General features: G+C 35.9%; 1 protein-coding gene across 5 annotated transcripts in view; it reads left to right on the top strand.

Moving 5' to 3' along the window:
- The window catches only part of LOC306659375 (transcription elongation factor A protein 1), a 91,592-nt gene that overhangs the window by 18,588 nt on the left and 59,073 nt on the right, over positions 1–13,931 (top strand). For 2 of the 5 annotated variants that reach the window (XM_079136859.1, XM_079136854.1), the window contains exons 3-7: positions 5,640–5,705; positions 7,225–7,272; positions 8,878–8,948; positions 11,885–11,958; positions 13,796–13,897. In XM_079136859.1, coding sequence (XP_078992985.1) covers positions 5,640–5,705; positions 7,225–7,272; positions 8,878–8,948; positions 11,885–11,958; positions 13,796–13,897 — 361 coding nt within the window. The remainder of the gene's footprint in view (positions 1–5,639; positions 5,706–7,224; positions 7,273–8,877; positions 8,949–11,884; positions 11,959–13,795; positions 13,898–13,931) is intronic. The other 3 variants (XM_079136857.1, XM_079136855.1, XM_079136856.1) reach the window with 3 other exon arrangements.

The following is a 13,931-nucleotide window of genomic DNA, read 5'->3' as shown; positions in this document are numbered from 1 at the left end:
CTTTGGTTTGAAGTTGACTCTGTCTGATATGAGCATGGAAACCCCAGCTTGATTTATGTAGTCCATGTGAGTGATATGTGTTTTCCCAACCTTTCACCTTCAGTCTGTGGATGTCTTTTTCCTAGGAGGTGAGTCTCTTGAAGACAGAATATTATTGGGCCTCTTTTAAAAGCCAATCTGCCATTCTGTGTCTTTTGATTGATGAGTTTAAGCCATTAACATTCAGGGTTGTTATTGAGACATGATTTGTATTCCCTGTCATTTTAGTTCATTTTTGTTTTTAACTTTACTTACTTTCTCCTTTGATTGACCTTTGCTTTATTGTAGTTCCTCCCTTTGCTAGTTTTCTTTTTTTTTTTTTTTTTTTTTTCATTTCCTCCTCATGGAATATTTTGCTGAGAATGTTCTGTAGTGCAGTCTTTCTAGTTGTGAAGTCAACTTTTGTTTATCATGGAGGGTTTTTATTTCATCTTCAAATCTGAAGCTTAATTTTGCTGGATATAAAATTCTTAGTAGGCATCCATTTTCTTTGAGAGCTTGATATATGTTATTCCAGCTGAGTTGAGAAATCAGCTAAGATCCGAATTGGTTTCTTCCTATGTATAATTTGATTTTTTTCTCTCACAATCTTTAAAATTCTATCTTTGTATTCTGTATGTTGGTCATTCTCATTATAATGTACCTTCGTGTGGGTCTGCTGTAATTTTGTACATTTGGGGTCCTTTAAGCCTCTTATAGTTGATTTTCCATTTCATTCTTTAGCACTAGAAAGTTTTCTAATATGTCATTGAAAAGATTGTGCATTCCTTTGGTTTGTATCTCCACGCCTCATCTATTCCAACAAATCTTAAATTTGGTCTTTTCATGTTGTCCGATATTTCTTGGAAGGTCCTATTCATGGTTTCCTTCCATCCTTTCTGTGTAGTCAACTTTATTTTCTAGAGTATATATTTTGTCTTCATCATTTGAGGGTCTGTCTTCCAAGTGGTCTAGTCTGTTATTGATTCTTTCCATTGAATTTAATTTGGTTTATTGTTTCCTTCATTTTGAGGATTTCTGCTTGATTCCTTTTTATAATCTCTGCCTCTTTATCAAAGTGATCCTTCACTTCCTTTATTTTCTCTCCAGTTCCATCTTTTACTTTGAAGATCAGTCTGTGTATTTTCTAAACTCTGACATTTCTTCTGTGGTGTCTATGAATTCTATTGTTGGAACATCTTGGTTTGTTTGAGGCACTTTGTGCCCTTATTTTTTCATGTTGTTTGTGTGTCTTCTCATCTAGTGGTATGGAGCTAAGGTGGTGCAGATTCAACCCTGTAGTCTTAGAGTGTCCCTGAAGGCTTCCAGTGCCTCACCCTTAAGGGGAAGACCAAAATTACCAGCACCCAATGCAAACAATATACTACCGTAAACCAAATGGCTCCTATTAAGGTTTACAGTTTTGTCACAATAGACAGATATGAAGTGTTCAATTATTGTCTCTAGTATAAACAGTAAGTTTGCTAAGAGGGTTTACTGTTTCAAATGATGAACAATGAGGGAAGATAAATAATGTAAGATGTGATATTTATGAGGGAGAGGGAGAGAAGATAAAGATAAAAATTTATAGTAAGAGCAAGGGAAGAATTAGTAGAAGTTGGCTGTATGAGAGAAGTGAGAAAGAGAATTCAGGGAGACAGTTGAGAGAAAAAAATGTGTACAGATTTTTTTAAAAAGTAAAAATTACAACAAAACTGTCATATACTATTCAGACATCCCATTACTCAATAAATTCATGCATGAAAAATATTTGGATTCAAAGATGGTAGAGGCGTGAGAGAGAGGGCAAAAAAAGAAAAAAAAAAAAAGAAGGAAAGTCTCAATGGCACATTGAATGATTGCTTCTGTTGGCTTTCAAAAATTTTCTCTGCTTCCCTCTCCACCCATAGGTGGGGTTGTCTGAAATTTGATGTTAGCTCCAATCCAGTGGGTGTCCAGACAGGTTGGGTGGGTAAGCCGATAGCAAGCAAGATTACCTCACACCCTCTTACAGTTTTCCCACCGGTTGTAGCCGGCCCCTTCAATCCCTGTTCACTTCAGGACTCACTGAGCTTGAGAGAGCCCAGTTTTCTCCAGTTTCTCCAGTTTCTCCAACCTCTGCTCCCCACAGGGAACTGCCCCTAGTCTCGGCTTTCCACAAGCTTGCCAGACCCACACTGGCCCATGTAAACCCAGCTGCAATCTGATGAATCTGGGCTTCAGCTTCCCCAGACCCTGTGTTGCTATAGTCCCAAGTTCTCAATGCCCTTTCAACCTGGAGAAGACCACCAGGGATGCGCTCACACAAAGGATCGACCCTGCCAAGAGGTAGCCAGGTGGCAACCACTACCACGCCAAGCAGAAAGACCTCAGGTGCAACCAGGACTGTAGTTACCCCAACATATCTCCATACCCTGACCCGAGTCCCCAGACCGAGGTGGCCATGCTCTGAGATGGCATTGGCAAACCTGCAGGTCCTGGCTGTTGTCCCAAGATGGTGGCAGCCACATGTAACCAAACCTGTGGGTACTCTGACAATGGACTTCCAGGCAACAGGGGGCAGTAGCTGATCTGCTGGTGGTCTGCAGACTAATGGTGTATGATCAGCCGGTGGACATAGGGTGGTGGGCGATGGGCAGGCAAGAGGCGGGCAAACAGGCAAATGGCAGGTGATAGACAGTGATCAGTGAGCAATCTGCCCTTAAAAGACATGCTATATGCTGGCAGACAGCAGGTAATCATGGCAGAGGAATGGGTTAAACAGCAGGGGATTGGTGGGCAGCAGTGACTGCAGCACAGAGAAGCAGTATTTCCTTTGCTTGAATCCCGAGTTACGGAGAGACAAAGAATGCATCCTCCCTCTAGTCCACCATCTTGGATCTCAAGAGTCTAATTCCTGTTTTCAGAGTTCTTGAGTAAATATCTAGGATTGGCATTTTTGGGATCATATAGTAATTCTATGTTAATTTTTTTTTTTTTTTTTTTTTTTTTTTTTAATACTGGGTATTGAACTAAGAGGTGCTTTACCACTGAGCTACATCCCCAGCCATTTTTATTTATTTTGAGACAGGGTCTTACTAAGTTGTTTAGGACCTTACTAAGTTGCTGAGGCTGGCCTCTAACTTGTGATTCTTCTGCCTCAGCCTCCAGAGTTGCTGGAATTACAGGCATTCGCCACCACATCCAGCTTATGTTTTTGAGGAACTATCAAACTATTGTACATAGTACCTGACCATTTTACATTTCTGCCAACAAGGTAATATGGTTCCAGTTTCTCTGCTCCATACCTACTCTTGTAATAGTAAGTTTTTTTTTTTTTTTATTTAAAGCCATCCTAGTGGGTATGAAAACCACCATCTCATTGTGCTTTTGATTTGTAATTCCTTCATGACAAATGAAGGTTAAGCATCTTTTCCTCTGCTTGTTAGCCATTTGTGTACCCTTGAAGATGTGTCTCTTTAGGTTCTTTGCTCTTTTGTAAACTAGTCAGTTGTTTTTGTTTATGGGTTTTAAGAGTTCTGAATGTATTACAAATATTAGATTTTTTTTAGAGATACAAATTTACAAATATTTCTCCTATTAGGTAAGTTGTCTTAACTTTCTTCATAGTGTCTTTTGAAGCCCAACAACTTTTACTTGTGATGACTTCTAATTTATCTACTTTTCCTTGTGATTATGCTTTCAGTGTCCTAAGAAATCATTATCAAGTCCTGGGTCACAAAGATGGATGTATTTTTTTTCTGGTGTTTTATAGATGTATCCATTATTTTAAGTCTTTGGCCTATTTTGAGTTAACTTTTCTGTGTGGCCTGAGGTAGCAGTCTAGCTTCCTTCCATTGTATGTGGATATCTACTTTCCCAACCACATTTGTTGGAACGACTGTTCCTTCTCTATTAATATGTCTTTTTGTTTGTTTGCTTTCTGTTTTTTCAATAGTACTAGGGATTGAACCTAGGAGCACTCAACTACAAAACCACTGAGCTACATTCCCACCCTTTAATTTTTTTTTTTTTTTTTTTTTTTTAATTTTGAGACAAGTTTTCACTAAGGTGCTAAGGCTGACTTTGAATTTGCAATCCTCCTGCCTCAGCCTCTTGTGTTACTAGAATTACAGGCATGTACCACTGCACCAGGGTTGTTCTGGTGCTTAAATTTACAGTAAATGTGAGGGTTTGTGTTTGGATTCTTAATTGACTTATTTATCTATCTTTGCCCAGTACCACAGCCTTTCTTACTGTTGATTTTTTAGTAACTTTTGAAATTGGGAAGTGTTAGTACTCCAACTTTTGCAAGATTGTTTTGGTTATTCTGGGTCTCTCGAGTTTCCGTATGCATTTTAGAATTAGCATCAATTTCTGCAAACTCATCTGGGATTTTGATAAAGATTGTGTTGACTCTAGGTTAATTTAGGGAATATTGCCATATTAAAAACAGTTTGTTTTCTAGTCCATGAACATAGGATGTCTTTCCATTTATCTAACTTTTTAATTTCTTTCAGCATGTCTCATAGCTTTCAGAATAAAATCTTTAAAATAGATACCCAGACATATACCTACAACACACACATATGAACTTGCATGTGTACACATGCACATACACACACTGAACTCTTGGAATAGCCTGGCTCATACTTGGTGTTATTACGGTTAATATTGTTATTTTAAATCTTTTTATGTATCTTTAACACTTTGGAAGAGGTGGATTAAAACAGAATAATAGCTTACCAAAGTGTTCAACATTCATTTCCAAAAAATTTTACAAACTTAAGGGCTTTATCCTTCAGTAGAGATAACATGTAAAAAGCATGAAATGTAATGTCAAGTGTAAATAAGCAGGAAACTGAACAGTATGTCCCATTTTTAAAAAAATTTTTTTTAGTTGTCAGTGGACCTTAATTTCATTTATATGCAGTGCTGAGAATCAAACCCGGTGTCTCACACAGGCTAGGCAAACACTCTACCACTGAGCTACAACCCCAGCCTGGTGTGTCCCATTTTTGCAAAGTTCATTACCTATTTCTTAATTGTTATGCTTGAAAGAAATTATATCAAAACATTAACTATTTCTGGGGTTCACCTAGTATTCATGAGGCCCTAGGTTCTATCCTTAGCACCACATAAAACTAAAATAAAGGTATTGTGTACACCTACAACTGGAACATATGTTAATAAAAAAAAAGATTAACTGTTTCTGGCTAGGATTATGATGATTTATATTTTTCAGTTTTTCTGTATTATATTTTGAGCATGTATAGATTTTTGTATATACACACAAGGAAAAATATTAATGTTGTTTATAATAATGTAAGCGTGCAGAGATATTAGAAAGTGATTTGCTTTTTTCCTCTGATACTTTTTTCTGAATTACATGTTTTCCCTACTTTATAAGGACATGGTACTGTTCAGAAATCATGAGAGATAATTCTTATACATAGATAAGTATTAAATAACAGCATTGTTTAGGTTGTAGATTCATGGTGGTGTTTTAATAGCATTGAAAGATATTAAGATATTTTTAGGAACTAACATTTATCCTCACAAAATTTTTAAGTACTATTGTACTAGTTTTTTACAATTTAAAGCAGTAGTTAATAGCATTATTCAAATAATTTCTCCACCAGGCACGGATGGGCAGAAGCTTTTGCAGGTATCAGAAGTTCACATATCAAATATATCTGCCCGCATGCGTGAGTATTTCTGGTCTCTAGGCTTGTTGTTCAGAATCTGGGGAGGAACAATTGTAATAGCTTTACTTTTCTGGAAAAGCATTTAAATGTAATTCATTTTTATCCTTCACATCTTCTGTTTAAGATTAAAGATTAGAATTCCTTAAAACTAATTTCTTAAGTTCCTCATTAATTTTAGAATTTCTTAAAACTAGAATTCATGGTTAAATTGAAACTTTTTTCCCTTTTTGCCTTGTTTTGAGAATTTAAATATCATTCTCCTGGAGGTCAGCTGAATGTAAAGACAGAAAAATTCTTTTGGATATTTAAATATATGTAAAGTTCTAAGAATATCCATGGGGTGTCTGTGAAGGGATTTTACTTGCCAGATTTTCAAAAAATCTTTATTATATTGAAAACACTTTTGAATCTTATGAATTAGAGATAATGTGATATACTGTGGACAGAACAGACTTTGGGGTCTGATATATTTGGTTTCAATTTCTAATTCTGTCAAAAAGGAAATAGCAAATTTTGAGTGAATACAGAAAAATTAGTAAGCTTGGCAAGTTTTCTGTTAAAAGGTTTCTGAGTGGGAGTAGCCATGGAGAAGACAGAAGGGCTTGGTAGTAGGTTAATAACTCACCCTCAGAAGAGGAAATAGCAATAGAGTTAAGACATACATGAATAGGAGAAAGGAGTAATATCTGAGATTAGGAAAGAAAACTTTCCTTCCTCTTTTTATTCTGAAATAGAGGATCTGTTTTACACTGTGATTTAGTGTGGCTGTGTCTTCTATTAATCTATTCAAACAAGAGACGAAATTCTTCTGTCAGAATTTCTGCTGTATTTTTATTTACCCCCATATTGAATTGCTTTAAGGCTATTTCCCAGCCGGTGGGATGTTTATATTCTCAAAGAAATTTAGATATAAACATGTCTTTCTATTTCATGATTTTCACAAATCATGAAAATAGTGGTGAGACATATTTATAGTGTATTTTTTTTCCTTTTGTACCTGGCTAAATTTAGATAGTCCAGCATATTTTTCATCTCAGATTTGAATCAGATGTAATGGATACTTAGGCAAATTTTATATTTATTTAGAGGTCTCTTAACCAGGCAGGTGCATAGCTAAGAACTAGATAATAAGAAAAATGTGATCTGAGTGTGAATGAGATTTGGCACTGCCTTATCTGTGCAAAAAAAATTGCTCTTATCAGAGTCTCATACTTTATGCTTCCAGCCATTTTGGTTCTTGGCTTCCTTTCTCATGTCTAAGAAGTTGTAAATATTAAGGAAGGGTGTTGAGAAGTTTTTTTATTTGCCAAGCTTTGTCCTTCACAACTGCTGCTCTGTCTTCAGAGCAGCACACTTGGAGGGCATAGAGATCATTGTTATTCAGGTACAGATGCATAAAACATATGTTAAAATTATAGCACACAGTTCTGTGTGAGCCTCAAGTTATTTTTGATTAGTTGAATTTATCAGGTTTTGTGCTCTGTTATTATATTTTGCTGTTTTTTTCTCTCCCATATAGGCCAATTATGCCTGTTACATTGAATATGAAAATGGCTATGCCTTCTTGGTGAGTCAGAATTTACTTATTCAATCAGAACTCTTTAGTTTTTCATTAGAAGTGCTTTTGTGTACAACAATATTTAGCTATTTTTAAATTGTGAAGTTACATAATTAACTTTGACCTTATTTAAGTTTTGGTGCTTTAGATTTGTGAATAAACGAATGGAATTGTATAAATAGAAACATGAGAGAATGGGTAAATAGAAATGTTTTGGGAAAATATCTCTTTGTTTGATAGGCCTTTGATGATTTCAGTCACCAAACCTCTGAATGATCTGATATGGTTTACTCTGATTAAGCCACAGCCTCTTCATCCTTCCAACTTCTTCCCTTTCTGGAGAGCTGGCTAATTTTTAAGGAAGCCACTTCCCTCAGCTCTCTCAAGATATTCTCACATTTGTTGTATACTTTATGGTCAGGAAGTTGGGTTCGTTCTCATTTCTCTTTACTTTCTATAGTTTCTCTCTGCTGTTCTCTTATACTTCTATAATCAGGTGTTTCAAAAAAATGATGGCTTTGACTCTTGATAGGTATTATTCTTTCTACTCCAGCTTCTGCCACTATTTTACTGTTTGGGTAACTACAGGGTCCAGTGTAAGTGACCTGTTTACAACCTGACTGGCTTCCTAGTTCCTTCACCTTTTCTCTTTCCCTGGGGATTTTTCCCCCCCTTCTCTCAGCTTTGGTCATCCACTGTCATTCCTTGGGTCTTGTCATCTGAAACTGTCCCATCTCTGAAATTACTTAATTCAGCCCTGACTAGCAACATCATAATTATGTGTCCATTGAGTTTATTTCCTTGTTTCCACTGTTTCCATATTGACCTCATCAGGACCTCCAGTCTGTTTTTGTCCCCTCTGCTTTTTCCACTCACCCTGCACTTCCCTTTTTATCCACTTTGGATTCCATGGCAATGTTTGCAAGTTTCTGCCCACCTTTACCTTTGGTTATTTTGTCTCTGTGTCTGGCAAAATCCCAATCCCAACTAATGTTATAGAGACCATAATGTGAGCATAAAACCAGATAGAGAAGTAGAAAGGGTTAATGGAAGATTTTCCTTGGTTTCTGGTTTGAGGTGGCTATAATACATATTGGGAAAGTTTTTCAAAGTATGGGTAGAGGCACTGTAAATATTTGTTTGATAGATATGAGGTACTACATGCAAGAGTAATGGATACGTAAAAGTAACCATTCCATTGGATTGATTTAGAATACAATGGAATAGGAAATGAATAACTGGAGTTTATTGCAAACTTTTCAGGATCGTGGGTTGAAATATCGAGGGACTTCTTTGTTTTGTTTTTTGTTTTGCTTGAATGTAAGATTAGACCAATATTTTGGACTCTTCTCACCCTAAAATTATGTGATGCTGTGACTTTTTAACATTAGAATTTGTATGTAGTTAGAGTGAAAGGAACATACAGAATATCAGAGTCATGTGTTTAGATTAATTGTATGACCTCTGTAGACATTAACATGAGTTTCATGTTGTAGAGAGTATCTCTGGCTAGGCTTTTTCTACACACTACCATGAGTTTAATAAAACTTCCTTGCCAAGAATACACTTTCTCTGAATCAAATGGTTCTTTCAAGGTTTGACCTTATTTTCTAGGTTTGATATTATTGGACTTTCACCAGATTCTCAGGAGGATGAGCCTGGAATTAAACAAGCAGCAGAAAGTGGTAAGTACAGAAAATTTGCAACAGCTAAGGCATCCCTAAATGCTTTTAGTAAATTTAAGTAGTTACATAGATATTGATTAGATATGACCCAGCTATATGATCTCAGGAGGTTATGCTGTTTCCTTCCTTTCTTATCAGTCTGACTTGTTTGCCATCATGTCTATATGGACTCAGCTATGGTTGGAAGAGTTGAGGTGGATGGGGGAGAAGCATTTGTCAGCTTCAGCTCTATCAGATACATAAGAATTTTGCTTTGATTCACATAGTAGGCAAATAGAGAAAATAGAACAGTCTTTAGTAGTTGTTCCCAGTTATCTTCATTAAGGAAATTTGAAATATAAAAATAATGATGTAAAGAACATAATGATATAAGGGTAATAAAAAGTGAAAATGATATTAATGGCTAATTTTAGTGCGATCATAGTTAATATCACTAATTACTGAGTTATTTACAAGCTAGGTATTTCCCCTGTAAATTGTCTTCACTTAACACCTTTGTGCAAGTATTAGCTAAACTACAGAATCTACAAAGTCATTTTTATGAATAGTGTCTCATTCTCCTTAATGAACATAACTCAGCTTATTTTGTGGGTGAAAGCAAAAAACATTAACTTTCTGCAAGTTTGATAGTTTGTAAAAATGCACAGAAGCATCCTTTCCTTTCACATATATGTACTGAAATATTTACAGATAGAACAGTATGATGATTAGGATTGACTTCAGAGTAATCTGGATAGTAGCTCCTGGGTATTGGCATCAGCAAAACAATTGTGACTGTGAATTGATATAGAATCAAGGTGATAGAAAATGATCAAAGGAAAGAACCCAAGGGAGTTATTTCACTACTCTTTGTACTTTTGTAGTTGTTGAAATTTTCCAAAATAGATTAAAAACCCAAACCTAGTAAGATCCTTTAATCTTTTTAGAAGAACTGTTAAGATCTTTGAGATAGAGAAAATAAAGACATTGGATGTTTGGGAATATCAAATGCATACTGACTTATTGGATCATCAGAAGTAGATCAAAGCTATCCTAGAGTTAAGATTTTTGTCTAAAAATAACAGATAATAAAAATACGTATTTAGATTTGGGAGCAAGTATTAGACCCTGTGGAAAACAGGGAGGGGCTTGGTGGGCTCTGTGGAAAAGATAGGTGGGGCTCATGCGTTCTAGAATGAAAAATCCTGTCTTGACAATAGAGTTGGCCTGTGAAATACTTGTCATTTCTTTCCTTCCCAAGTGATGAATTATTAGAGAGAGTAAGAATCAGACTCAGAGTTAGGGGAAAAGGGCAGAGAGAATGTGCTACTGAAAAAAGAAGAGTGCTCCAGTGAGGTTCTTGGAAATTGTACTACTCCTGCCCTTAGGTGAAGGACATTGAAATTGAAACCTGCTGCTCCACAGCTGGCTGCTCATTGAGCTTTGTTCAGATGCTTAATTTAGCTCAGCCACTTGGTGTAACTATAGGGAGTTAAGCATTGTGAAACTGAGGGAAAAGTCCCAAGTACTTCCTGACTGACTGGCAGTACTCAGCTGCCCTCTGCCCCTACTCTCCTCATAGCTGGGCTGTTTCTGCCCCTTCTGCATCTTCTTATCTCCAGTTGCAGCTGTGCAGTTTCCCCAAAATAAATCCCTCATACTTCTCAACAGTTCCTTTATTTCTTAAACTTCCTTTCCTGGTAAATAGTTGGAGTACCCTTGCTTTTTCATAATAATTCTAACATAATTTGCTTTACAAATTATGTAAAGCAAAAATAACTTTTAACTTGGACATTTTTTTTGGTATTTTAATAACAGTTTTGTACTTTAGGTAAAAGAAATATAAAATTAAAAATCCTAATTTTTAAAAAAATTAAAGAATCCATATATGTAAAACATTAGACAAATTTGCAAAAGGTGAAGTTATCCTTAAAACATAAGACTGATAATAAGGAAAAAGAAAATTCCAGGAGTTATCAAGTTAGGTATTATATTTGTATGTCTAAGTATTTTGTAGAAACAAAAGTACTCATTTGAAATTCTTCCCTCATCATGTATTTACTGACTGTAGGAAAATTTTATTGGCAATTTTAAGAATTAGAATGAACAGTTTTAAATACTGTAAATCACAAACCATGTAATTCTATATACTGTTTTACTCAGGTATGGTGGCACACACCTGTAATCCTAGCAACTCAGGAGGCCAAGTCAGGAAGATCCCAAGTTTCAGGCCAGCCTAGGCAATTTGGTGATACTCTGTCTCAAGATACAATAATAATAATTTTTTGAAAAAAGGACTGAGGATGTAGCTGAGTGGTAGAATGCTTGCCTAGCATGTGTGAGGCCATGGGTTCAATCTCTGGCACTTGGTGGGGAGGACAAGGGACCAACTGTATGCTATTTTAAAATGATGACTTTTTGGTATAAAGGCCGTATAGTTTATTTAAGAGAAATATAAAATATACATGAGGAGAATTAACCATAAATTTAAAAACATGCACACACACACATACCCCTCTTGAATCCTGGGTCTCATGCATGCTAGGCAAGTTGCCACTGAGCTATACCCCAGCCCTTATTTTATTTTGAGGCCTGGTCTCACTAAGTTGTCCAGGTTGGCCTTCAACCTGCAGTCCTTCTGTCTCACCCTCCTGAGTGACTGGGATTATAGGAATGCACCACTATACTGGGCAAGAATATCCATCTCTCAGTGAAAGAAAGAGTGTTACACGGTGACAAGAAATTATTGAAATTTTAAGTTATGCAGCACCTGCAAAATCCAAAAAGTTTCATACTGAAAATACATTCTACTTCTGTTTTAATTGAGTGCTTTGAGTTTTTCACTCATTTTCACCTTATATATATACTTAGTGCTTTTCTGCCTTTTTTTTCCTATTTTATATTGCATCAGTGGGTTTAACTTTACAAGTATTTGTGATTAACTTTCTTGTTTTTAGTAAAAGCTTTGATAGATCAAGAGGTGAAGAATGGCATTCCTTCTAACAGAATTATTTTGGGAGGATTTTCTCAGGTAAGATAAAGTTTGGGTGGCATGTCAGTAACATCAGTATATTTATCTAGAAACCTGTAATTTCAATCATTTTCTAGGAAACAATTATAGAATCTTAATGGGTATTAAGGCTGAATTAAGTTTGGACTAAAACTAGCTAATTTCTACTTTCTACTTTCTTTAATTTCTAATTTCTAGTTTTCTATGTCCTTAGCGGTACTCTTTACCTTTTAGATTGCCTTCAAAATCAATTTATTAAGTAAACTGATTGAAACCTGAAATATATTTTCTTAAAATAGCCATAATACACCGTGGTTAGGTTTCTAGTTTCTAAGTTAACACTATGTACCCTTTTAATTAAGTAGAACTCTAATAACACAGGCATAAGTCCCTATTCTAGAATGAGACTTCTAATAGAAACAATAAGGTAGATGATAAGAGAAAAAGAATTTCTTTCCCTTTTTTAAAAAAATATTTTTTAGTCATAGATGGATACAATACCTTTATTTGTTTTTATGTGGTGCTGAGGATTGAACCCAGTGCCTCACACATGCTAGGCAAGTGCTCTACCACTGAGCTCACCCCCAACCCTTTTCCCTTTTTTGTTATATAAAGATAGGCTTTAAATATAAATGTTTGATGTTCATTTTGGCATATTTCTTCCTGTCTCTATTTTTTCTCCAACTTTTATACTTTTTTAACAGCCGTGGTTCCTTTGCATTGGCCTAATATCTTTACTTCGGCTTTTCACCTGTTTCCATATAATCTCTTCATAGAATGCTCTAGCTTCCAATCTATAAATCTTGTAAATCAGCTATTGAGTGTTCTCTTACTTAGGTTAATGTCAGAATTCTAGAATAATTTAGACAGTAATTCAGAAAAGGTGTTATTGATAAGGTATTTGTTGAAATAATGTATGTAATAACATTTTGACAGAAACATAGAGATAAAAATTAATGCTTGATTCAAAATATGAAGGGCACCTAGGAGTCTTGTCTATTTGAGTCTTGTCTCTAGAAAACAATTCGTAATACCTATGTGTAGAATGATGGAACATAATGGGTTTAAGCAAGAAGGGTTAAGTTATAAGTCTGTAGTATCATATCAGGGATGCCATAGATGAAAATAAAGTATAGCCTCAGGAAGTTGCTGGAACTTGGAAAGCCATCAGTACTTTTCTCTTATCTTCATCTCTCTTTTTCTGCTCATTTGCTTCATTTGCTTCTCCATCAGCTATTGGCCATCTTAGCTCTTGCAGCCTGTAGTTTTTCAGCTCTTGAGTTTACATGTTACAGTTCTAGCCACACAAAGAGACTGCCTAGCAGTCACTGAATCCCAGTTCCACAGTCCTGGGGAAAAGAACCATCACTGTCTGGGATATCCCCATGTAGTAGTAACTTATGGACACAAGTATCTAGATGGCTAATGGGATTGTAGTGCCTGAGACTTGGGATGTTTTGACCTGGGTGAGCAGGCACTCTGAAGATGTCTGCTACACTGTCCTTATTGTCTTAAATTCCTTTTTTTAGAAAATAATTATAATTTAAGACAAGATTGGATTTTTCTCTTTTCAAGAGAGAAAATGATAACTATAAATTCAGATTATTCCTAAAACATGCTGTAAACAGTTTACTGTACTATTGTCTGTGTCTTGATTGGGTAGTTGGTATGTTCCCTTTGGTAGAGAGCTATGTGCATTATGAGTATTTCCAATATGTGCATTTCCACTGTTTGTCTGATTTGATTTGACATTGGCCACTCAGTTGATGACTTTATGGTCATCATTAATAACAAGAAATCTCCTACGTTCCTGTTGGCAGAGTGTGGATTCCATTGACTTTCCCTGCTTGCTTTCCAGGGAGGAGCCTTGTCTTTGTACACTGCTCTCACCATGCAGCAGAAACTGGCCGGTGTCACTGCACTCAGTTGTTGGCTTCCACTCCGGGCTTCATTCCCACAGGTAGCCTGGTTTAGATTTCTGAGCTAAGAGTAGC

This window comes from Sciurus vulgaris (assembly GCF_902686455.1).
Source record: "Sciurus vulgaris genome assembly, chromosome: 1".
In the NCBI taxonomy this organism is placed as follows: domain Eukaryota; kingdom Metazoa; phylum Chordata; class Mammalia; order Rodentia; family Sciuridae; genus Sciurus; species Sciurus vulgaris.
This window is presented reverse-complemented; position numbering and strand designations above follow the sequence as displayed.